Raw genomic sequence first — 25807 nt, 5'->3', positions numbered from 1 at the left:
GGGAAAGCTTGATTCTGTGTTTTCTTTCCAGTTGCTTTTTTCCAAGAACCATTTATTTTGAAAACAACTTTGTGTTAAGGGACAGATTAAAATTTCAGCTGATTGTTAACCAAATTTAAAAAAATTTAATGAGATTGATTTTTGTTTGTGGCCCCATCTGTTAATTTAATCCTTAAATAGAACAAAGTACAGTTCTTAGGAGTCATGATTAGAAGGCTTCAAACAGAAAATGTAGGAGATAATGTCCTGCAGGTTATTTTTAGGAGTTTTTTTAAAAACCATGAAAATTTAATGCTCATATTGAATTATTGACATAGTAATGGGCCACTGGTTCCTCTTCCAGGATACATTTGGTTTTGGCTTATGCTCCCATTTTATGAAATCTTATAGAACAAAGAAATGTAAGCAGGCTCTGCAAGCTCTTATTTATTTATGATTTTATCCAGACCATTTTAACTGTTCACATACTAGCTTGGTTAGGGAGTCTATACTTCGGTCCTCAAACCTGACAGATTGATTTCAGACTATTCAGAAAAGATAAATGTAACATAGTGTCCACTGCTACATATTTCAGAATATGTAGAAATTCAAATAACTATCTGAATATATTTGACTGAACATTGAAGCATCAAAGCTTCTGTCCTTGGATATATTATTTATACTTTAGCCTATGCAAATCCCCCACATCCTTCAAGACTGAGCTCAAATCCCTTCATTTCTGTGAAACTTCCCTAGCCAGGCACTTCTGTATTAAAGGACTTTCCTTTGAACTGCACCTTCTCTGGTCTCTTTGAGAGCTGTGTTATCTTGAGCCTAGAACTCCAGGCTGTACTTAAATTCTTCTAGTCCTAGTGAATGTTCACTATTTTTTCTTGGCATCTGCTGAAACGACTCTCTCTCTCAGTGTTTGTGTAATTCTATATTTTAAAAATGTTGTAGTCATCATGTAATATGGCTTTTATAATTTTTTTTAAATCACAAATGCATTTGACATGACTCCCAAACCCGTATGCTGCCATCGTGGAAGCTATTACTGGACTAATTGTTCTAAAACAATCACTGGATCCTTGTTTCCTGCGATTACTATGAAGCCCTCACACTGGCTTCATAATCCCAGCCACCCCTTCTGGCCCGAGTTCCCACCATTTCCCAAGCTCTCCTGTTGGAGTTGGGATTCTTTCCTACTCATTACTTCATCTTTGCCTTTGCTATTATTTTTTGCTCCCCAAATAACTTCATATTGTTTTTCTCTGCCTTTCTAAAATCATATGTGTTTTCAAATCCCCAGTGTAAGTTTCACTTTCCTCACAATAGCCATCCTTCTCCAAATTCCCAAAACACAGTGCATTTTTGTTGATCATCATGCACGTAGCTTATACTAGAGAAGTGTGATATTTTAGTTATCCCCTTCAAATGTGCAGTTGATTGAAATGTTGCATTGATGTCCAAAATTACGTGTTTTGGAATTATTGCTTATTATTTATTGTTCTTTTTCTTCTTGGTGATAGAAAATGGGAAGAAAAGAAATCCTGGTGTAACTTTCTGACTGAGCATTCACACCACTTGGATCAATACTCTCAAACTCTGGCACATCAATGGCTGAGTTGCTGTCTTGCTTTAAACACACAGTTTACTTTGACCCATAGCTCAGATAGTTCAGAGGAGCAGAATGAATGCTACTGTTGAAGAAGGACACTAATCTTTCTTTTCTTTCTCCCTGATTAGTACAGCTACCTCTGGGCTCCATTTTCTGTACACCTTAATAGAATAAATTTTCTACATACGTTTTGATTGCGACTGCATATGAGTGTGTTTGTGAGTGTGTTCAAGTCAAATGATTTGCCTTTAAGTCTACCAATTGATAGAGCCTGAATTCCAGGTTGATGTTAGTCTCCACATGTCATCACTCCAGTACTCTTGCCTGGAGAATCCCATGGATGGAGGAGCCTGGTGGGCTGAAGTCCATGGGGTCGCGAAGAGTCGGACAAGCGGCTTAGCAGCAGCAGCAGCAGCCACATGTCATTCACCTGTTTCTGTTCTTATAACCTGCTTTCCACATGAGATTATGTTTAAAATTAGGGTCTCAAAACCTCAAATTAAATTTCAGATATTCCAGAACATAGGAGCTAGATTTGGAAAACTTGAGGAAGAAGGCATACTGTATAAACACAGAGTGGTAGCTAATGATAATCATGTTATCAGGTCTGACCCCCAAAAAGGTCCTCCTAACCAGTGTCACTCATGCCAATAGAACAAGACTTGAGTTTTCATTTAGGAAATCAAGGAAAGCTTTATTTGATAAAGAATGGAGGGATGGGAGCTCCTGCTCCAGAGCACATGCTCTCCTTAACAGGCTATGGGCAGGGCTCTTTTATAGGGCTCTCAACAGCGGGAAGAGGGAGAGTGGTGGAGTTCTCAACAGCTAGGGCGCGCCCAGCGTCTCTGCTCACGGCCCGCTGCCTCCATCTTGAATTACGTGCTGTGCGCAGTGCTTCTGCACATGGCACACCTACCTGGGGTGTTGACACAGACCTGTCGTACTGGGACCTTTGATCTGAAGGTCCGGTGTTTAGGCCTCTGCCTTGGCGCCAATGAGCAAATGAAACTAGACTAAGCATAAAGGTAAAGAAAAAAGATTAGACTTATTTATTACCCAAATTCTATTCTTATTTCCTAGGAATTGTTAGTGGGTTTTGTTGGTGACAAAACCATTCAGTCTCCTTTAATCCTCACATTCTTGTCTGGAGAATCCCATGGGCAGAGGACCTGGCGGGCTACTGTCCATGCGGTTGCAGAGCCGGGCACAACTGAGTGCGTGCACGCGTACACACACACACACACACACAAGCATGCAATTTGAATATTTTTGTTATCTTCCTTTTGCAAATGGAGAAGGAGGTTTCCTGAGAATTTAATGACTTATTAAAGGTCAGCAACTTGATGGAGATGGAACGCCTCTCACACCTGTGACTTTTCAGTCATAGAATGCCACACTGAAAGCACCCTCACCAAACACACCACACCATATCTTGCTCCCCCATACATCCTGCTCTGTCATGTCAGGCCGCAATACAGCACAGCACAGCACAGCACAGCACAGCCCATGTCATGCCGCACCAGGCATGCTGTAACGTACTTCAAAGACACCATGTCATGTCCTGTCCCATGCCAGCTTTCTAACAGAATCATCCATCAGTCATCCTTTTTTGTCCTTCCTTATGTGCCTTCCAAGGCATATCACTTTACATAACTTTGTTTTATCTGTTTTTTTTATTTTTGTGGTTTCTTGGTTTTGTTTTTATTTATATATATATTTTTAATTTTCGTTGGAATATAGTTGATCTTAAATGTTGTTAATTTCAGATATACAGCAAAGTGAATCATTTATGTATATACATATATCGATTCTTTTAGATTCTTTTCCCATATAGGCTATTACAGAGTATTGAGTAGAGTTCCCTATCCTTTACAGTAGGTCCTTACTAGTTATCTACTTTATATATGGTCGTGTGTATATGTGAGGAGGGAATGTCAACATACTCCAGTATTCTTGCCTGGAAAATCCCATGGGCAGAGAAGCCTAGTGGGCTACAGTCCGTGGGGTCACAAAGAGTTGGACGTGACTGAAGTGACAGAGCATGCATGCATGCAGTGTGTATATGTACATGACACTGTTTTAGATTCCAGTGACCTGTGTTCAGTTCTCAACACTGGCACAAAATCCAAGACTTTTAGCAGAGAATGCATGTCTCAGGCATAGATGGACATCTGTTGCATTTTTTCAGTCAAGACACAGTATGGGCTGATGGTACCCTTACAAAGTTGTTTGGACATAGATTCCCCTTTATAAAACACATTCTAATGAGACACCCTAATTCTAGCTTTATCTTGATCTTATGGATTATTCCAGACTGAGATAAATTTGTTTCCTAGTAGCCTCTTCAGTCTGTTTTAAACGCTGGAAGCAGGTCATAGGCAATTATGAAAATTCTTTGCATCTGACTTTAATGTCAGTCAAACTTATGAAATACACTCAGTGCTGTGGCTAAAAGTACAATTTGAAATTATGCATTATTAAAAAAATTTTATATACCCATATATTTTAATTGGCTACAAATGCTACATGAATAGTACAGGGCAGGAAATGTAAAAATTTGTGAATAAAAACAGAAAGTTTAAGTCAAGGGAATCAAAACTGTAAAGGGAAATTGTCTCTTGTAGTCAGGTCTGGGTCAGATTCTTAGAGGGACAGTGACAAACTATTGTTCATCCCCTGGTTGTAACCAGTATGATGAATCTGGAAACATATGCATTGATGTATTCCGTAAGTATTTACCAAACAAAACCTATGTGCCAGAAAGTGTGCTTAGCATGAGAGAAACAGTGAGGCACGAGGTACAGTTCATGTCTCTTAGGAGCCTCCAGGGTGAGGAAAACAAAACATGTGAAAGGGGGAATGAAAAAGGTTCTAACCTGAGCCATGGGAACTAAAGAGGGGACACATCTGCTTCACATCTTTGGATATCTGTCCTGTGGAAGAAGGAAGCTGGGTTGGGGGTTCGCATCACATTTGTGCAACACTACTACTATCTTCCCACATTGTGTTCTTTTTCTTCATTTTTAAATGAAATTGAAATTTTAAAGAGTAATACATTCATTTGGTTGGAAGAAGAAAATAAATTTTTAAAAGAAGTGCATGATGAAAAATCTCCCTTCCACTTCTGTTACTTTCTATTCTGTCCCACTTCCATGGCTAATAATTAGTTTCTTGAGTATTTTCCCAGGGTTTCTTTATGAAGATACAAGCAAATACAAGCATATGTTCTTGTTTCCCCCTTTGCTTCCATAAAAGTTAGCATTTTATATATCTGTGTCCATATAGTTGTATCTATAACACATAGTCTGTATCTTCCTTTTTCTCTTCATCATTTTTACCTGAAAATATTTCCATATCAGAACATGGAGATAATTTTTAGTCTTTTGTGCAACCACTCAGTATATGTGTTGAAATATATAGTTTGTTTAACCAGGCCCTGATAGTGAATATTTGAGCTGATTCTAACTTTTGTTATTTCATGCTATGATGAATAACTATGTTCATATTCATTTTATGCATGTGTAGGTATGTCTACAGAATAATTTCTGTAAGTTAGATTGCCGGTTTAAAGAGTAAATGCATTTGTACTTTCGACAGGCATTGCCAAATTGCCATCTGTAGGCATTATATCCTATTTGACTCCTATCAGACTCCTCTCAGTGAGTGAGTGAGTGTTTTCCTTCAGCCCTACCAAATGTGTATTGCCAAACTTTTTTGAGTTTTTCCCTGTTTGATAAGGGAGAAATCAATTTAGGGTTGTTTTAATTTGCACTTTTATGCTCCAGGATCATTTATATTGCTCTTTATATGAAAAATGTTTATTTTTACCTTTTAAAAAAATTTTTATTTTATTTAACTTTACAATATTGTATTGGTTTTGCCATATATCAAAATGAATCTGCCACAGGTATACATGTGTTCCCCATCCTGAACCCTCCTCCCTCCTCCCTCCCCATACCATCCCTCTGGGTCATCCCAGTGCACCAGCCCCAAGCATCCAGTATCGTGCATCGAACCTGGACTGGTGACTCGTTTTATATATGATATTATACGTATTTCAATGCCATTCTCCCAAATCATCCCACCCTCTCCCTCTCCCACAGAGTCCAAAAGACTGTTCTATACATCAGTGTCTCTTTTGCTGTCTCATATACAGGGTTATTGTTACCATCTTTCTAAATTCCATATATATGCGTTAGTATACTGTATTGGTGTTTTTCTTTCTGGCTTATTTCACTCTGTATTTTTACCTTTTGTTCACTATCTGAACAAATGAATTGATAGTCTTATTCTTCTTGATTTCTAGGAACTCTATAGATTAGGGAGGTTATGTGTTGTATTGTTTTCTGACTATTTGAGTTGTCTGTTCCCACTAATAGATTCTGAAGACAAACATTGGACTAAAGGCTGGAAGCAGCAGTGGAGAATCAAGTTCAATTCTAAAAAAAATAATGAGCCCTTAATGTGTATCAGGCATGATTCTTAGCAGCGTTATGCTAAGACCCTGTGGAGAACTCAGAGAAACTTAGGCAGTGGTTTGCTGCTGGGCTAGTTGTTTTCCTCTTAGAGAATTTTCTGCTAAAGGGATAACTCTGCAAGGCAGTGCAAGCCCTGGCTCTTCATAGTGGAGGAAAAACCCAAAACTTGCTGAATCATTTTTTTATTAAACATTAATTTTGCAGTTCCGACAGCTGAATCTGTTATTCTGACAGGCAAACTTTAAATAAGGCAGTGAGTTGGGGAAAGGAAGAGTACTCACTCATATTCTTAAAGTCCAAGCATGTCATCAGCATTGACTTTGTGTCTTTTGCTAGGAAATGCGAGTTCATCTTCTCCTTTTTACTTGATTAACTAATCACATAAACACATTTTTTAAAGAATGGATGTCCCTGGATTTCTCAGCACCCATTTGTCATGTTAAATCACAGGGTACTTCATTGTAGAAGAAGAATGCTTTCTAGGTGACATAGAAGCTCCTGGTACCTCCCTGGCATATCCATCCCTCAGAGATGACTGTTGTCAGACGTGTCACAGCCTCCATACTGTGGGCCTGCTGATTTCTTAACATTTAGAAAAGATAGGTGGGAGTTTCAGGGAAAAAGCCTTACCACCTACGCTCTGTGCGGGCTACTACTATCCATCACATGGGCAGTCTAAGGGCAAATGATTCTTAGAAAAGTGAATGCAGATTCACCCTAGGTCACTTGTTTCTGGTCTGTAATTTTTGAATTTTAACATGCATCTCCATCCTACTCCCACTGTCATTCCATGTTTTCATATGCCCCCCGCCTAAAATATCTCTCAAATTAATGGGACTGTATACCTATACCTATACCCCTTAGTGTTGGCTCTATTTAAACAATAATTGGTGTTTTTGTTTTGTTTTTATTTTTAAAAGATGTTTCTCTAATGGAGCACATCTACCTCTGTGCTCAGAAAACCTTTTCATATAAACTATTCTTTGTTTCTGGCATTTTCTATGTTTCCATTTCAGAGCAGTAAGAGGGTCTTTATGAGTTACAGGAGAATCATCTTAAACCACTGTCGACTTGTCTCTACCCTGAGGAGTAAGAATGAGCTCAGTCTATAAGAGAGAAACCTCATCTGTTGGCACGGAACATTCTCCTGCTTTTTCTATTGTCTTTGTAAATTTCAGCATTTCATACTTGTTAGGCGTTACCAGGCATTACCATTTCCTCACAGGATCCATCAGTTGCATCACTCTCTTGGGACTTCAGGATCTAAGGCAGACCCCAGAGGGCAACATGAGTGAGGACTGGCTATATTCAACTCCTTTTGGCCCAAAAGACCCTGATCACATGTCAATAGATAGGATGAAGTACCAAATGGATGGATGGTATATATTGCAAATTCTGGTGTCCTCCCTGTAAAACAGAGGTAACTATAAAGCCCACAGCTCTCATTTACTGTGTGTACTATGTGCCAGGAAAGGAGCTAAGTGCATTATCTCATTTAATCCCTGTAACAGCCCAGTAACATGGGAACTATCTTTGCCCCATTTTAAAACTGAATAAATAAGGCTCCATGGAATTCTCCAAGCCAGAATACTCGAGTGTGTAGCCGGTCCCTTCTCCAGGAGATTTTCCCAAACCTAGGGATCGAACCCAGGTCTCCCGCATTGCAGGCGGATTCTTTACCAGCTGAGTCACCAGGCAGCCCCAAACAAGGCTTGGAGAGGCTACCTTGCCCAGAGTCTCACAACTGATAGGCTAGCAATTGAATGAGCTTGATTCAGTAAGAATGAGTCAGTCAGAATGAAGATTTGTGGATAGAAAGTTTCCTCGAGAAAAGTCAAATACTAAGTCATTATTCCTTAGTATTGCTGCTGCTGCTGAGTCACTTCAGTCGTGTCTGACTCTGTGCAACCCCATAGACGGCAGCCCACCAGGCTGCCCCGTCCCTGGGATTCTCCAGGCAAGAACACTGGAGTGGGTTGCCATTTCCTTCTCCAGTGCATGTAAGTGAAAAGTGAAAGTGAAGTCGCTCAGTCGTGTCCGACCCTCAGCGACCCCATGGACTGCAGCCTACCAGGCTCCTCCGTCCATGGGATTTTCCAGGCAAGAGTACTGGAGTGGGGTGCCATTGCATTCTCTGTTAGTATTGCTAGAGAAATTTTAAAAAATAAAACACCCACCATTTAGGAGACTACTGAATTTATCTAGCTCATGATTAGTGTTTCTGATCTAGGACATCAGTGTATTCAAAAGCCTGATTTTATCAGCACATACGATTTCATGGCAGCTAATTTAGCTTATTTTCATGCTTTCTTCCACTTAGCTTTTGACTAGAGAGAGTGACTTGGGATCCTTCAACTTTCCTAAAAAAATTACTTGTAAGATGGAAATTTGAAAATCAATCCCATTTTGAATTTGCTGTGCCTTGCTGTCCAGCCACCTCCTGAAGGAGCATGTGTATGTCTACACATTAACTGTATATGTGCATCTGCCTTCATGCAAATCCGATTTCTTGATGGCCAAGGAAACAGCCAGAGAATGGGGAAGTCAGATGTTCCCAGGAATCCTTGGTTGTATAAAGAAAGTAGTAATTTCTAGTCTAGACAAGGAAAGACTTTTTATTTAGTGGATTTGTATCTAACAATGTAACAATATTGGTTCCTGCCTGGGGCAACTGGCTGATGTGCTCTGCCTCAGTCCACACAGCTGCCAGCTCTGCAGGAAGCGCTGACAAGGATTAATTGGCTTTCCTGAGCCCTGAGGCTCAGCTCTGCTTCCCAGTTCCAAGGATCCCTCAGGACTCTGCTCTCACATAATTTATTGTCTAGAAGGACTTTCTATTTTTGAGAGTTCTATCCAATAGGCCCTATGTAATGTATACACATTTTCAAATTCTTTGAACCTTGAGAATCTTTTAGGATACTTAGCTCAATTTATATAGGAAAAGAGGTAGGACATGACCACATTCAAAGTATTTAGATTATTTGTTGATTTTATGAGGGTTTTGACATGGTCCCATTTAAAATGTGTGATTTACACAAATGATCTTGTCCCTCTTCCTCTATCTGGTAGTATTTGTTGAGTGTGACATCCTTTCAATTTTATGCTGGGTTTTCTGGGCAAGAGGAAGCTAGTAACATGAGAATTTCAGGAGTGGGAGTTCTTCCCAATTATTGATTCTATCTATAGTCTCTCTAGTAATGTTGATGTGATCCAGAGTTTATCCCCTCAATTATTACTATACGTCTGGGAAGCCCCTATTCTCTGTGGCATCACCTTCAGGAAAATTATATTGATTCTGCTGTACAGGTAAAGAAGAAATAAAGGAAGTTGTGTCCCACTATGGTGAAGCCAATTGATATAAAAATCATAGACAGTTGGAAGAGTCTTCTGCTGTTGTCCTATCCAACTTTCCATCAAATGCTGGTCCTGCCTACATGGATGCTGGGCCTCTTTCCATCTGCCTGCCACTGGGATCATAATAGTCTTGTTCCCAAGATGCAGCTCCAGCCCATTGTTGGATAACTTGAATTCTAGACAGTTTTTTCATATAAGAGATTAAAAAAATCCTCTTTGTAACTTCTCATCAATTAGTCTTAGTTTGTTACCGAGGTCCAGCCCCGGTGGATCCAGGGAATTCGAAGTGGGGACGGCGTCAGCGAACTGGATACAATAGCTCTAATTAAATATTAATTAGAGATATAAAGAGTAATAGAATAAGGATAGCTCAGTGAGAAAATTCAGTGGAGAAAAGAGGCTGAATAACTTGGTTTACATGCAAAGCTAATAAAATTCCAAGGCAAAGAATTTATGTCACCTATGTAGGCCGCAGGCGTCCTCCCATTCTCCCGAAGGAGAGGAGACACTAAGGCCTCCCGGGTCAGATCTTAGAAGCCCAGGCATAATTAGTAGGCTTGACGAGCCTCCACGCTCCAGATGGGATTCAGCCGGAAGGTGAGAGAAAGAACGACATGGGGAGACTAAGTTTCGGTGAACAAGGCCCGCACTTTATTTTCCAAAGTAGTTTTTATACCTTAAGTTGTGCATAGAGGATAATGGGGGAAGGGGTAGAGTCAGCAGTAAGCCAGGCTTTCTTCCTGCAAACTTATCATATGCAAAATTTAGGTGATTTACATCATCTTCTGGCCAAGAGGCCTGTTAACATTTTATGACCCTTTCTTCAGAAAACTTATTTTTCTCTAAAGGTGATTATTCTAAAGTCAGGCGCCACCCACAGAAAGCATTAGATAAAGTTGCATTCCTATAGGGCAAAGGTGTGATGGGCTATAACAAGAAAAGAATTAACTCAAGGGTCCAAGGTTACAAACATTAAAGCTACTACTTACATTCCTATACACCAATTATCGGAGAAGGCAATGGCACCCCATTCCAGTACTCTGGCCTGGAAAATCCCATGGACGGAGGAGCCTGGTAGGCTGCAATCCATGGGGTCGCTAGGAGTCGGACACCACTGAGTGACTTCCCTTTCACTTTTCACTTTCATGCATTGGAGAAGGAAATGGCAACCCACTCCAGTGTTCTTGCCTGGAGAATCCCAGGGACGGTGGAGCCTGGTGGGCTGCCGTCTATGGGGGTTGCGCAGAGTCAGACACGACTGAAGCGACTTAGCAGTACACCAATTATATTAATCAATACACTGCCAGGGACACAGTAGGTAAGGGATATGGAAACTTAGCAGCAAACATTGGCCCAACAAGTGAAAAACCCTTCACCAATACAATTTCTAATCAATCTTTTAACTGCTCAAGGGAATCTGTATTTAGACAGTTTAGAACATCTCATGCCTCTCACAGTTGGGAGGCTGTGAACAATCACATGTGGCTGGAAGAACCTGTTCAGGCAGGCTAGAGGACTTCCAAAGGAGTTTGTAGGTTGAAACACTCTTGTCACGCCCAGGAACTTTATCAACTGGAGCTGTAAGTTAACTGTTTTTCAGAGAGAGGTGGTGGGGGACAGCCCCCCATAAAGTCAGAGGTGTAGGTGAGAGCACAAAGCAGTAAAGTAGGCAGACTCTGGTTTTGGGGGTAGATGCTCGAGAATTTCCAGGAGGACTCCTGAGGCTCCATCCCGCCTTTGTGTATGCCGAGCCTCCTTCCTCATGACCTTTGCCACGGGTGGAGTTCCTCATGCTGGCTACTGGCAGTTTGTTCTGAGTAATTGCATAGAACATCTACTCGTTGATTGATTGATTAACTGGTCTATTCATTCATTTATTCATTTTTTGGGGTGCCTACTATGTACAATATATTGTACAAGAACATGAGTCTCAAACTCTAGGAGCTGACAGGTTAGCAGGTGATAACATAGACATATCAAAGTCATGTATCATACATGTGACACAAGCAGTATAATTAAGTGCTATGGGAAAGGAAGGGGAGAACAATATGAAGGGGTCAGGTCTTGACAGATGTGGTCAGTAGACTCATTTTGTTGATGGTTTAGTAGCTAAGTCATATTTGACTCTTGCAACACTGTGCACCTCTGTCCGTGGATTTTCCAGACAAGAATACTGGAGTGGGTAGCCATTCCCTTCTCCAGGGGATATTCCTGAGCCAGGGATTGAACCCAGTTCTCCTGCATTGCAGGCGGAGTCTTTACTGACTGAGCTACCAAGGAAGCGCATGGCTTGAAGTTGAAAGGTGGAGATTTGGATGTGGAGATTGTAAATATTAGTTGTTGGAGAAGTCATGGGTAGTTTGTATTGACCAGAGCTCAGCGTTTGAATTGGAGAGTGTAAGACAGGGCTAAAAAGGGTGGTAGAATGAGTGTGCGATAGTGAAGGGCTTTGTATGCCTAGAGTGGAGGGTAAGAACAGTGGAGTCAGAGCTGTGAGGCCAGGTGGCATTCACATCGTCTCAAATGACAGGCTGCAGGGTTTAAGGATTATCCAGTGAGGCAAAGCAGAACCCTGGGGCCAGTTGCTAAACAGGTGACAGTTGTGTTTAGTGTGATGACTAGTGGCAGAAGACTGTAGGCTAGAGGGTTATGTAACATGCCAGATACGGGTGATAAGGGTCAGAAGCCATGTGGTGGCCCCTGCAATAGAAGTACTGACTGAGAGTTGAATGATAATGATTTGACAGCCCTGAAAGCTATCTACTGTGTCTTCCCCTGGAGAGCATCTTCTCCCCACTTCCACACACATCCAGACTATTTACATCTAGCAGCAAACCCCTCCTTACTTTCTGGTGAACAATTGCTTATTAACACATGGAATCTTTCCAGGTAATTGTGGTAGAGAATATCAGGATCCAAATGTCTGTCGTGAAATAGCTGAGAATTGATTTCCCTGCCTCTAATGTGGCAGTTATCAGTTCAGTTCAGTTGAGTCGCTCAGTCGTGTCTGACTCTTTGCAACCACATGGACTGCAGCATGCTAAGCCTCCCAGTCCATCACCAACTCCCAGAGCTTTGTTAAACTCATGTCCATCGAGTTGGTGATGCCACCCAACCATCTCATCCTCTGTCATCCCCTTCTCCTGCTCTCAATCTTTCCCAGCATCAGGATCTTTTCCAATGAGTCAGTTCTTTGCATCAGGTGGCCACAGTATTGGAGTTTCAGCTTTAGCATCATTCCTTCCAAAGAAATCCCAGGGCTGATCTCCTTCAGAATGGACTGGTTGGATCTCCTTGCAGTCCAAGGGACTCTCAAGAGTCTTCTCCAACACTGCAATTCAAAAGCATCAATTCTTCAGCACTTAGCTTTCTTTATGGTCCAACTCTCACATTCATACATGACTACTGGAAAAACCATAGCTTTGACTATATGGACAGAGTTCTGACAATACTTGGTCCACTGGAGAAGGGAATGGCAAACCACTTCAGTATTCTTGCCTTGAGAAGGCAAACCACTCCCTCATCTTGCCTTCTCAAGGCAAAAATGCTGACGTGTTTTGCCATTCCCTTCTCCAGTAGACCACGTTTTGTCAGAACTCTCCACCATGACCTGTCTGTCTTGGGTGGCCCTACACAGCATGGCTAATAGTTTCATTGAGTTAGACAAGGCTGTGATCCAAGTCTACATATAGGCTAAGCCCATATCACAAAAGAAGCTTTAAATATCCTTTAGGATAAAGGTGTGTGTGTGTGCACATCGATTTAAATTTAATAGCTTTTTCTTTAGTGTTCTATGTGTGTGGTAGGGAATAAGACCTGTCATTATTACCATTCCTTTTGTTATTGAGTTTGTTTTTATCTAGCTGGAAAAGCAGAGGTACCATGGATAAAGGAAGTATATCTAGAAGACTATCTGAAATGAACAGATTTAAATTGGTCTGTTGCTCACAAAATTAGGCTATTTGTTGAATAAAGTTAATGTCGTGAGCAATTTAGGGGAACGTTCCCACGTGTCTTCTCACACATTCTGTTATTTATGCTTTATTCTAAACTTTAAAGTTACTTTCTTTAATTTTTCAAATATTTATTAAGTCCTGGGCTCCAAAATCACTACAGATGGTGACTGCAGCCATGAAATTAAAAGATGCTTACTCCTTGGAAGGCAAGTTATGACCAACCTAGATAGCATATTCAAAAGCAGAGACATTACTTTACCAACAAAGGTCGGGCTAGTCAAGGCTATGGTTTTTCCTGTGGTCATGTATGGATGTGAGAGTTGGACTGTGAAGAAGGCTGAGCGCCGAAGAATTGATGCTTTTGAACTGTGGTGTTGGAGAAGACTCTTGAGAGTCCCTTGGACTGCAAGGAGATCCAACCAGTCCATTCTGAAGGAGATCAGCCCTGGGATTTCTTTGGAAGGAATGATGCTAAAGCTGAAACTCCAGTACTTTGGCCACCTCATGTGAAGAGTTGACTCATTGGAAAAGACTCTGATGCTGGGAGGGATTGGGGGCAGGAGGAGAAGGGGACGACAGAGGATGAGATGGCTGGATGGCATGACTGACTTGATGGATGTGAGTCTGAGTGAACTCCAGGAGTTGGTGATGGATAGAGAGGCCTGGCGTGCTGCGATTCATGGGGTCGCAAAGAGTCGGACACGACTGAGTGACTGATCTGATCTGATCTGATGTGCCAGGACCTGTTCTAGATTTTGGGCCCCATTAGTGAACAAAATAATCAAAGATTCTTGCTCTCATGGAATATACCTAGCAAAGGAGGGGGGACAATCATTAAGTAATGAATAAATAAGTTAATTATGTGATTTATTAGGAGGAGACAAATGTTAAGGAAAAATAAAGAGAAAAGTAGGGAGGGACAGGGTTGCTAGGGTGTGTAGGGGAGTTGCAACCTGAGACAAAGTGGTCAAATTTGCCTTCCTTAAGAAAGTGACATTTGAGTGAAGACTCGGCAGTGAAGGGTTTAGGTACATAGGTATCTGGATGAAGAGAATTCCAAGGAAAGAAAGCTGCTCTTGCAATGGTATTGAGGCAGGAGAGTGCTGGAAGCAAAGAGGCTCTGTGCTTTTCCATTTCCCTTAGACTAACCATGCTCATACAACCAAGAAGATAGCTTGGAAAAGAAAATTGCTAAGTGTATTTGCAATAGAACTGATTTAAAATTACTTAAAAAAGAAAAACTTCACAAACATTTAAGGAAGTACAAAGGGGACTAGGGGCGCTTTTCTGACTTCTAGATGGCTTGGGTTTGAACCCTGGCTCTGCCACTTCCTGCCTTTGTGGTCTTTGGTGTGTCATTCAGCCCTTCTGTTCCTCAGTTTCCTCATCTTTAAAATGAGGCTAATTATAGTACCGATGCTTTTGAACTGTGGTGTTGGAGAAGACTCTTGAGAGTCCCTTGGACTACAAACAGATCCAACCAGTCCATTCTGAAGGAGATCAGCCCTGGGATTTCTTTGGAAGGAATGATGCTAAAGCTGAAACTCCAGTACTTTGGCCACCTCATGCGAAGAGTTGACTCATTGGAAAAGACTCTGATGCTGGGAGGGATTGGGGGCAAGAGGAGAAGGGGACGACAGAGGATGAGATGGCTGGATGGCATCACTGACTCGATGGACGTGAGTCTGAGTGAACTCCGGGAGTTGGTGATGGACAGGGAGGCCTGGCATGCTGCGATTCATGGGGTCACAAAGAGTCGGACACGACTGAGTGACTGAACTGACTGGCTGACTGACTGATCCTCTAGGATTGCTTTGATGACTAAATGAGTCAATATTAATGAAAGCTTGGCACTATGTCTGACACATAGCAAGCAGTTAAGTATTAGCTAGTAATATTACTACTACTGTTACTACTAATAGTTACTGTTACTACTTTCATGAGTTGGTGGCCTAATCTGTAATATTCTTTAAATGTGTTTTAAGGGTTGAGTGTGTGTGTATGTGTGATCTCTTAAGAGTGTGGGGCTTAATTTAGAACATTAAAGAATCAGGTGAAATCCTACTTATGAGCAAGTGACAAGGTGTCAATAAATGTTAGTTTCTTCCCCTTTGACAATATTTTACAGCATAGAAAAATAATAAAGATTTTCTTTCTTCTCCTTGCTATTAATGAACATTTTGGCTGGTTTATAAATAAAATGAAGGCCAGGTGAAAACATTCTGTAGACTCAACCTTGGAGACTTGCTTTGCCCTTGGCACCACCAGTAGAACCAAGAAATTCTCAGTGGGTCATTTTGAATATACTGGAAGGCAAATAACCTCAGTTATTGGTGGGTAACTGAGGAGAAAAACAAAATGAGGAGAAAACCAGAGAAGAAGGGAAGCACTCTGTTAAGGTGATACCACTTTGGGATGAGGCCAGCAGAAAACTAGGATTTTCTTCCTCTGAGTACCTTTAACAAGAGAAGAGATGGCATCAATCCAGGTAGAGCAGGAGTCCCTGAATGAAAGGACTGGACCAGAGAGTTTGTGAGCCTTCTCCAAGCTCACCGAGCAGCCCTTCTCCCCAGTGGACTATCCTATTGTTGTATTTACAAACCTGAATTAACTTATATTTCCACATCTGTTTAAAGAGTCACTAGTGCCTTAGATACAAAGAAGTGTTCTGTTGACTAATACCAAGTAAGAACCAGTCACTGCATATTAAAGTAGTAGATTTTGAGAATCGACTTTCTAGTTCTCTGCGGTCGTCTCCAACTTCTCTGGATGTGGCAGCTCATGCAGTCTGCTGCCAGAAAAATACCAGTGCTGGGGGCTATGCTGGAGACGAGGAAAAACAACATGAGAGTGGTCTGAGGGAACTCTGAGGCCTTGAGGAGAAAGGATGTGGTGCCTGCACAGGCTGGGGCGGGTGGTGGGTTAGGCAGGTGCAGAAATGAGGCCAGGCACCCCCTCACTCTCTACTGCTGTTTTGATTCATAGGTGCATCGGATGTCTCCAGGGCCATGGATCATACCTTTTCAACAGTGGCAAAGGATGGGGAAGGAGTGTGTTATACGTCTCTGATTTCTGACATCTATTATCCACCTCGGGAGGATGCTACATATTTCACTGGAATTCTTCAGAAAGAAAACGGCCACATTGCTGCTTCAGAGAGCCCTGAGGAGTTGCGTCCCCCTGGACCCTCCTTACCAGATGTGCCTGGGACGGAGCCTCGTGGCTTATTTAGTTCTGATTCTGGAATAGAAATGACTCCGGCAGAGTCCGCTGAAGTGAACAAGATCTTAGCAGACCCCCTGGACCAGATGAAAGCAGAAGCCTATAAATACATTGACATAACTAGGCCAGAGGAGGTGAAATATCAGGAGCAATGTCACCCCAAGTTGGAAGAGAAAGACTTGGACTTTAAGAATAAGGACACTGAAATCTCAATAAGGTCTGAAGAGACCCGTGAGGCTGAGAAACCAATTCCCGTGGAGGGGAAAATCCTCAAGGACCATTTATTTGAAGAATCAACCTTTGCGCCGTATGTAGACAATATCTCTGAAGAACAGCGCAGTGCCCCTCTGATGGCTGCCCCTGTCAAGATTACGCTGACTGAGATCGAGCCTTCTATTGAAACTGCTACCCCAGAGAAGACCCCCGAGAAGCAAGATATCTGCCTGAAACCGAGTCCTGACACAGTCCCCACGGTCACCGTCTCAGAGCCTGAAGACGACAGCCCAGGATCCGTCACTCCTCCGTCTTCTGGAACAGGTGAGTGGAAATCTGAACTTTAAGGACTGAAGATTTGCATTCAAAATACTTCCATCTCAATTTAACTGATTTAATTAACATGTAACATTTTCAGTCTTGTGCCCATTGTACAAAGGTTGACATCTGGGGTTTTTTAAAAAAGTCCTATCAGATTTGCTTTGTAAAATATTTCTTTCTTTATTTGAGGGGAGAAGTAAAAATGACACACTGGCGACATTAGAACCCTCCTGAAGCTCTGCTGTTCAGAGTAGAGAGGGCGGTGCTGCCAGGGTCCAGGTTAGCTCTTTTCCCTGCCCCCTGGGCATCTTAGCTGTTCTCTTCAGACCAGTTGGACCACCTTGGACAGCGCATTTTACATTCTTGGCTCCAGCTCCGAGTCTGTATGTACAGTGAAGGGTGATAGGGTGGACCTTAGGCTCTGGGGGCTGGGCAGTGAGAGGAAGCCTAAACAAGGGGTGCGCCTCCCTCCCCCTTCAGTCTCAACACGGTCCTTTTCATCTTTTCAGCTGATTAAAGTTCTGCTTACAGTTTCATATTTTAAACCAACAATTCTATTTGGTTAGAAGTTTTAATACTTCAGAATTCACTAGGCTGGGATCTTTTTCAGCTTGAACCTGCTACTCTGACTCAAGGCAGAGTGTTGTTAGACCACATCAATACATCTTCGCAAGCACAAAGGGGACCTCCCAGACCTGAGTGAAAGTCCAGAGTGGTAGCCAGAGTTTCCCCACCGCACCCCGTGCCACCCCTTCGCGGAAGGTGGGAGCGGAGCCTTTGCGTCTCTTCTGCTCTTGGATGCTTGGGGGCGTTAGGATAAAGACAGGGAGAGATCTTGAATCTTCCCCTACCTCAAATGGCTGGAATTCTGACCCTACCCCACAGTAATTTACAAACCTCTTTATTTACAAAAAGTAACCTTCAGAACCTCAGGTAAAAGAGCTTGTACTGAACTCTTAAAACAGATCTAAACCCTTCTGATTAAAGAGTGATTGCTCTAAATCCTGATGAAGCAGTCAGTTCAAGTGTTAGAACAGAGCAGGTATTTAACGGAGGTCCCTCCTGTCTTGTTTCCCTGAAGATTTTGGAATCCATTCCTCCCTTCCCCTGACCTTACCTCAGACTCATTCAACTATAAACTCTTAAAGATTCACTGCACCCAGTTCCTGATTTTCAAATTTATTCATTTGCTCAACACACACTTTCTACACACTTTCTTTTAGTTAGGCACTTGAATAAGCACTGGTGATGTTGGAGTTGAAAAGCAAACAAAAATCAGTCTCTGCCTTCCAATGGGACAGATGACCAGGGAAATAGTCACATTCCAGTGTGACTTATCCCAGCTGACAGCTGGAGGTAGGGACATAACTGAGTTTCAAAGCCTCCTTGTGATCCTTCTGGCCACGCAGGTAAAACCCTTCTATTAATATTATCCCATGACATAAAGATACTGACACTCTGAAGGTAACTACATTATCAGCTGTGTTTCAAAGCTCTAGGGTTGTCTGGTGATGAGTACAGAAGAACTTTGGCCAGTCTTTGGGAAGGGTGAAATGCCCCTGCTCCTTCAGGTCTATTTACATGGCCACATGGCTTATGTGAAAATTACAGTTTATGAAGCTGGAGATAAAGACTTGATGTGTGCATGTGTGCATGCGAAGTCGCTTAAGTCGTGTCCAACTCTGTGCAACCCTATGGACTGTAGCCCACCAAGCTCCTCTGTCCATGGGATTCTCCAGGCACGAATACTGGAGTGGGTTGCCATGCCCTCCTCCAGGGAATCTTCCCAACCCAGGGACTGAACCAGTGTCTCTAACATCCCCTGCATTGGCAGGTGGATTCATTACCACTGAACCACCTAGGAAGTCCAAAGACTTGATATAGGGTTCATTAATTAATGAGGGATTTTTTTTTCCTTTGGTTGTCATGACTCAGGTTCTGGAGCATCTTGAAGAGAAGACAAAATCAGATTTGGCTTTCATGATCTTTGAGTTTTATGATCTATTGGTGCCCGTTTGACAGCATGGGATAGGACAGTGGTTTTCTCTGCAATTACTCCAAGTAAACATTCTAAGTAAGATTTATTCCAGAAAGAGAAAGTCCTTGTCCTATTACACAATTGTCTTTGATGGTCAGCTCCCCTCTCCACACACCCCCCACACCATAACACCTGAGTCATATGACAACACATAAGAATAAAATTAACAAAAGAGATAGGAGGAGTCAGCTTGTCATTGAGGCTTTTCTTATTCTTTTTATCCCAAAGTGAAAGTGAAAGTCTCTCAGTCATGTCTGACTCTATGCAACTCCCTGGACTATACAATCCGTGGAATTCTCCAGGCCAGAATACTGGAGTGGGTAGTCTTTCCCTTCTCCAGGGGATCTTCCTACCCACAGATTGAACCCAGGTCTCCTGCATTGCAGGCGGATTCTTTATGAGCTGAGCCAAAAGGTTACCTTAATCCCCTTCTCATCTTGTGAGCCCCTGGTACCATGAGACCCTATGCCCATAGACACTGGAGGATTTGGGCTTTATTTCATCTCTTGGGTCTCAATTCTGTCTGCCATTTCCAGTGCTAACTGGTAAGACAATCACCAAGAATTACATATAATCTTACATAGAAACTGAGGAAAAAGCAATCATCGTAAACAAAAGGAATTCAGTTTATCACTTTAATAAATATGGAAATTATCAACTAACTATGGGGAATAATTCTAATTATGTGAATCATGAATCAGGAGAAGTTATAATTTAGAAAGGTTTTAGCTACAGACCCTTAATCTTAATCAAGGAGTCTAATATACTTTCTTCAATTCCAATACATTATTCCATTTTGCAGTTTTCTCCAATGTACTTAATTATTTTCATCATATTAAATAACATACCCTGAGGTATGGAGGTAAAAATTCTTACAACTCAAATATTGGAAGTGTCTTCTAAGTAAAGATCAGTCATGAATACAAGCGAAATGTTTTAGGAAAATACAGTAAGTGCCCTGAGGCACCAGAACATTGATCTGTCGGCAGCATGCTGTTTCTGACATGCATACCTAGAAGTATATTATGGTGGTCATGGATGTTCTTTGAGGTGTTATCTTCAGAAAAGATAATCAATAATCAAGAGGCTATGATAAAACCACCCATGTCCCTTAAGAAGAAATAGCAATACAAAGTAAATCAATTCAAACTCTTTGAAAACTACTGTTGCTATTTATTTCCTTGCATCGATGAGGTCTGTGATTCTCCTACCCACTTTGCAAATTTATTCTTTTATTCAAAATGCTTATTGAGTGACTTCTATATGTCAGACATGTGCTAGACACCAGACACATTGCAGTATACAAGCTGTATAAAGTCCCTGCCCTCATGGAGCTTACTGCTAGGGAGAGACGTCAGTAAAAGGAAGCACATAAATAGTGTAATTTCATGGAGTGTGAACACTGTAAACAGTGATAGAATGTTGGGTGTGAGAAGGTCAAGGATGGCCTCTCTGACCTGAGATCTGTAATCTATGATCTGAAATCTGAATGAGAAGAAGACCACAATTCAAAGAGAGGGATTAACAGGGATCCCAGGTTTAGAGGTCAACTAATGCACAGGCCTCAAGGCTCAATAATAATTTGGGAACTGAAAGATGATACAAAGGAGCAGGGGAGAAGGATGAGACAGAACAGAATTGGAGAAGTAGACAGGGCCTAGAGCATTCAAGGCTTTGCACGCAAGAGCAAAGAATTTAAATTTTGTTCCAAATGCATTGGGAAACCATTGGATAATTTTAATCTGGGAAAGAGTGCCATTCATTCATTGTTTCACTTAACAAACATGTAATGACCATTTACTCCATGTCAAGCATTGCTTAATCGCTGCTCTGGCTATAGTGGTGAAACATAGGATTCCTGCATGCCTGAAGTTTGCATTTTAATTGACAAGACTTACATACAAATAAATAAATGATATACTATCAGGTTGTTATAATGCTTACGAAGAATGATAAAGCAAGGTAGAGTATAAGAGAGTGATGGGGGCAGTCATGAGGAAATGCTTTTCCTTGCCAGTGGTTTTCAGCAGAGACCTGAATGGGGTGAGGGAACAAGCCATGGAGACACAAGGAAGAGGTGCCAGGCTGAGCTGACAGCCAGTGCAGAGGCCCAGAGAACGTCCTGAGTGTTGTAGGAGCAGCTGGAAAGTCAATGTGGCTGCAGTGGGGAGAAGGAAGAGAAGAGTAGCAGGGTCAGATTTGTGTTTCTAAAAGATCCTTCTGGATGACAAGTGGAGAATGAGCTGGGAACAAAGGGAAGGGCTGAATGTCAGCACTGCTCATGGTTGGACCCTGGCATCTGTGACTTGATAGCCCACATTCACCTTCCTTTTTTTTCCTTCTAAATGAAAGCATCGTAATTAGTAGCAGCAGCAAACATAATCTTCCCATGCTGGTTGGTTCTAACCTTCACAGTTTCTATACTCTGTTTAATTATCAATGACTCTCTAGCTTTGCTGTGTCAGTCTTGTGCTGTGCTAAGTTGTGTCTGACTCTTTGTGACCCCATGGACTGTAGCCCACCAGGCTCCTCTGTCCATGGGATTCTCCAGGCAAGAATACTGGAGTGGGTTGCCATGGCCTCCTCTAGGGAATTTCCCTGACCCAGGGATCAAACCCACATCTCTTAAGTCTCTGTGTGTAGCAGGCAGTTCCTTACTACTAGTGCCACCTGGGAAGCCCAGTGTCAGTCTTGACATAAACCCGTACGTTTTTAACAAGGGTAGGAAAACTTCTGTTTTGTTCTAAAGTTTCCCCTGATTTCTCCTAGCACTTTGTTAAACTTTTAGTTCACTTTTAGAGTGGAGGGTAATGTCTACAATATCTACTGAGTCCCATTTCACTCATAAGAAAGATGATTTTTTTTTTTGAAAGTAGTACTTTTACTTGCCTAACAGGAAACTTACCAGACCTTTTCCTCCCACACTCCACTGGTACCATCCTTGTGTGTTAGTCACTCAGTTGTGTCCAAATCTTTGCGACCCCATGGGCTGTGGCCCTGCCAGGCTCATTTGTTCATGGAATTCTCCAGATAAGAATCCTGGAGTGAGTAGCCATTCCCCTCTCCAGGGGATCTTCCTGACCCAGGGATCAAACCCGGGTCTCCTGCATTGCAGGCAAATTCTTTCCTGTCTGAACCACTGGGGAAGCCCCTACCATTCTTACCTTTGAGTAAATAAACCAACATCCTCAAGCCTTATTTTCTGAATGCTCTAACATAGTGGTTTTCAGCTGGAGAGAGGGTTGCCAGATAAAAATATCAATATTTCCTAGGACATACTTATGCTAAAAAAAAGTTCATTGTTTATCAAACAGTCCTAGTTAACTACGTATCCTGTATCTTTACTTGCTAAATCTGTCAACCCTAACTGGATGTGATCTTTAGAATCACCTTTGGAGTTATAAAACGCTGATGCCTGGGCCCCCTCAAGACTTAACTTCTACTAAGTCAAAGTTTCTGAGGGCAGTTTTGAGCCACACACCACTCAAAATCAGTGAGGAGAAGGAAGGGAAGAGCTGCAGGATCAGATTTATGTTTACATAACTCAAAAACAGTTTCACCACTGTTCTGGGACTTCCCCAGCCGTCTAGTAGTTAAAAATCTGCCTTCCAATTCAGGGAACGTGTGTTCAATCCCTAGTCAGGGAACTAAGATCCCACATGCCATGAGGCCACTAAGCCCATACACTGTACTACTGAGCCAGTGCCACAACTAAGCCTGGATGCTGCAACTAAGACCTAATGCAGTCAAATAAATAAATTAATTAAAAAAACATAAATAAAGCAAGACCAAAGGACCAAAAGTCACCCTTAGGAAAAAAAAAAGAACCATTGTTTTAACAATTGAGCTAATTCTCTCATGAGCTCTGTTTGTTGAGTACATCCTGTGTGCCAGGCACTGTACCTGGTACTGGGGGTAGGGTATGGGTTGTTTCACTTTTTTGACTGTTACAGACAATGCTGTTATGAACACAGTGTATAAGTTTTTGTGTGGACATAGGTTTTCAATTCTCTACTTATGAGTGGAATTTCTGATTTATATGGAACTCTAAACAGTTGAGGAACTGCCAGACTAGTTTCCAAAGCCACTGTATCATTTTATGTCCACACCAGCAGTGGCTGAGTGTTCCAGTTTCTCCACATCCTTCTCAACACTTAACTACTCTCTGACTTTTTGATTCTAGGAATCCTAGTGGGTACGAAGTGGTAACTCATTGGTTTCCATTGGTACTTCTCTAGTGAATTATGATGTTGAGCATATTTCTGTATGCTTTTCTGTCATGTGTAAATGCTCTTTGGAGAAATGTCTCTTCAGATTATTTGCCTAGGGTTGTCTTTTTATAATTGAACTGTAATAATTTTTAATAGATTTTAGATGTAAGTCCCTTATAAGGTATATGATTTGTAACCCATTCTCTGGATTGTCTTTCCACTTCCTTGATGTTTTCCTCTGAAGCACAAAAATGTCTAATATTGATGAATTCCAATTTGTGTATTTTTATTTTGTTGCTTATGTTTTTGATGTCATGTCTAAGAAACCACTATCTAATCGAAGGTCATAAAAACTCACTTCTGTGTTTTCTTCTAAAGTTTCTGATTTTAGTTCTTACATTTAGGTTGAATCCATGTAGAGTTACTTTTTAATATGACATGAGGTAGGGGTTCAGCTTCATTCTTTTGCATGTGGTTATCTAGCTCATTTTTCCTCTTCTCATTTTCTGAAATATAATTTGTCCTATCTCAGACCCCCACCCACTTTTTGAACAGATGTGGGCTGATATAGTGAGAGATGCATGACACATAAAGACTTGGGTTCAAATTTAAGCCAAGTCATTTCTAACCATGTGGCTATATCATTCAGGGTCCTGCAGGAAACAAAAGTGACACACTCAAAAGTTGTAACTGAAGAGGGTTTAAATAAATGGCTATTTACAAATGTAAAGACATTTAAAGACAGTTAAAAGAACCAACAAAAAATGGTAAAGCACCCAAGGACTGGCAACATTAAGGATCTGTTAGTACCCTGGACCCAAAGCAGGAAGGGGAAGGAACAGCATTCCCAAAGCCTGGAGCTTCAGAAACAGCAAGAGGTATAAATACCCCAACATTCTCTTCCTTCCACCTCTTCCGTGATTGCTTGGCTGAAACCAACCAGAAATCAGAGAGGAAGGAATTCCAGGTAATACCTGAAGGTCAGCCTCTCAGAACAGAGAACAGGACAGAGAAAGGTGGGAATAAGTCCAAGGAGGCAAAGATGGAAAAACCAGTACAGTGATCTTGGACACGTCACTTTGCCTGTTGCCACTAGACTCTAAGCCCCGTATGCGAAGTGCCTGTAACCCAGAAAATCTCAGCAAGTGGAGCGGTGATGCTGCTGCTGGTGGTAGTGCTCTGGAGGCGCGGGCTGCTCCTTCATGCACACTGGGCTGCTCCTTCATGCACACTGGGCTGCTCCTTCATGCACACTGGCCTCTCCTTCCCATCTTCTTCCTCCTTCTTCCACCCTATCATTGCAAATTAATGTGATTTTTACACTTTTATGCTGTTTGAAATCACAGGTGCACAACTTACTAAGGAACTAACTTCTATAAAAATAGAGTTAAGGATCATGCAGTAAATCTTTTTACACATAAACTGTGTGTGAGATAATGAGGTTCTTGTTGTTTTAAGTTACTGAAAAAAAACAACATAAATCATATCACTTCTCTACTCAAAATCCTCCAGTGGCTTCTTATTTCACTCAGAATAAAAGCCTGATGAGATCCTACATGATGACCCCACTTCCTTGAATGCATTTTACCTCTTTTCCTATTTACCTATTTTCCTGCCCCCTTACTCACTTTGCCCTAGACATGACTGCCTTCTTTTGATACCTAGATCATTGCAGCTCCCACCTCCAGACCTTTGTACTGTCTGTTCCCTCTGCTTGGCATGCGTTTCCTCTGGATATCTCCATGAATCACTTGCTCACCTTCTCAAGTGTTGAATATAGATTACCTTCTCAATGAAACCTGTCTTGATTACCCTATTTAAAATTACAAACTCATCCCCATTCTGTCACAGTCCCCCTGAGCCCTTTACTCTATTTTTTTTCCATAGCACTTAACATCTTCTAACATACTATATACTTTTTGTTACTACATGCATTATTTGTGTATTATATTCTTCTCCCACTAGATATAAGCAGAGATTTTGTTTCCTATTTCATTCACTAATACATCCTAAGTGCCTATAAGGGAGCCTAACACATAAAAGGCTGTCAATAAATAATAGATGAATGAATGACACATGGATAAAGGATAAAATCATTTCAGCTTTTAGAGAATTAGACAAATCTAAACTGTTTTATCCATTGGGGTTCACCCATAGTCCTAAAGTGACAAATTACTTAGCTATTGATAGTCTACCCTTTACCCTCCCATTGACCTCAAAGCTTTGTAGAAATGACAAGTAGTTCTTGCTTACAAAAGGGCCAGAAATCACTGTCTAGGATATTCTGAGATAAGGCCCTTTTGTATCGGCAAGGGGAAAACTGAGCTCTTGAAAACTGTTGTCATGGCCATCCCAAGTAATTTCAGCTGAGAGAGAAATATCAGTAAGATTGCTCATGAGGTTTGGGGGCCATCTGA

At 41.6% G+C, this 25807-nt stretch overlaps 1 protein-coding gene across 1 annotated transcript in view; it reads left to right on the top strand.

The window, feature by feature from the left end:
- RTN1 (reticulon 1) overlaps positions 1-25807 on the top strand; it is a 248967-nt gene that overhangs the window by 103837 nt on the left and 119323 nt on the right. Inside the window, exon 2 of the mRNA XM_061429040.1 lies at positions 16371-17144. Coding sequence (XP_061285024.1) covers positions 16371-17144 — 774 coding nt within the window. The remainder of the gene's footprint in view (positions 1-16370; positions 17145-25807) is intronic.

The sequence above is a fragment of the Bos javanicus genome, chromosome 10 (assembly GCF_032452875.1).
Source record: "Bos javanicus breed banteng chromosome 10, ARS-OSU_banteng_1.0, whole genome shotgun sequence".
Classification (NCBI taxonomy): domain Eukaryota; kingdom Metazoa; phylum Chordata; class Mammalia; order Artiodactyla; family Bovidae; genus Bos; species Bos javanicus.
Note: the sequence above shows the minus strand (reverse complement) of the source record. Positions and strands in the feature narration are given on the sequence as shown.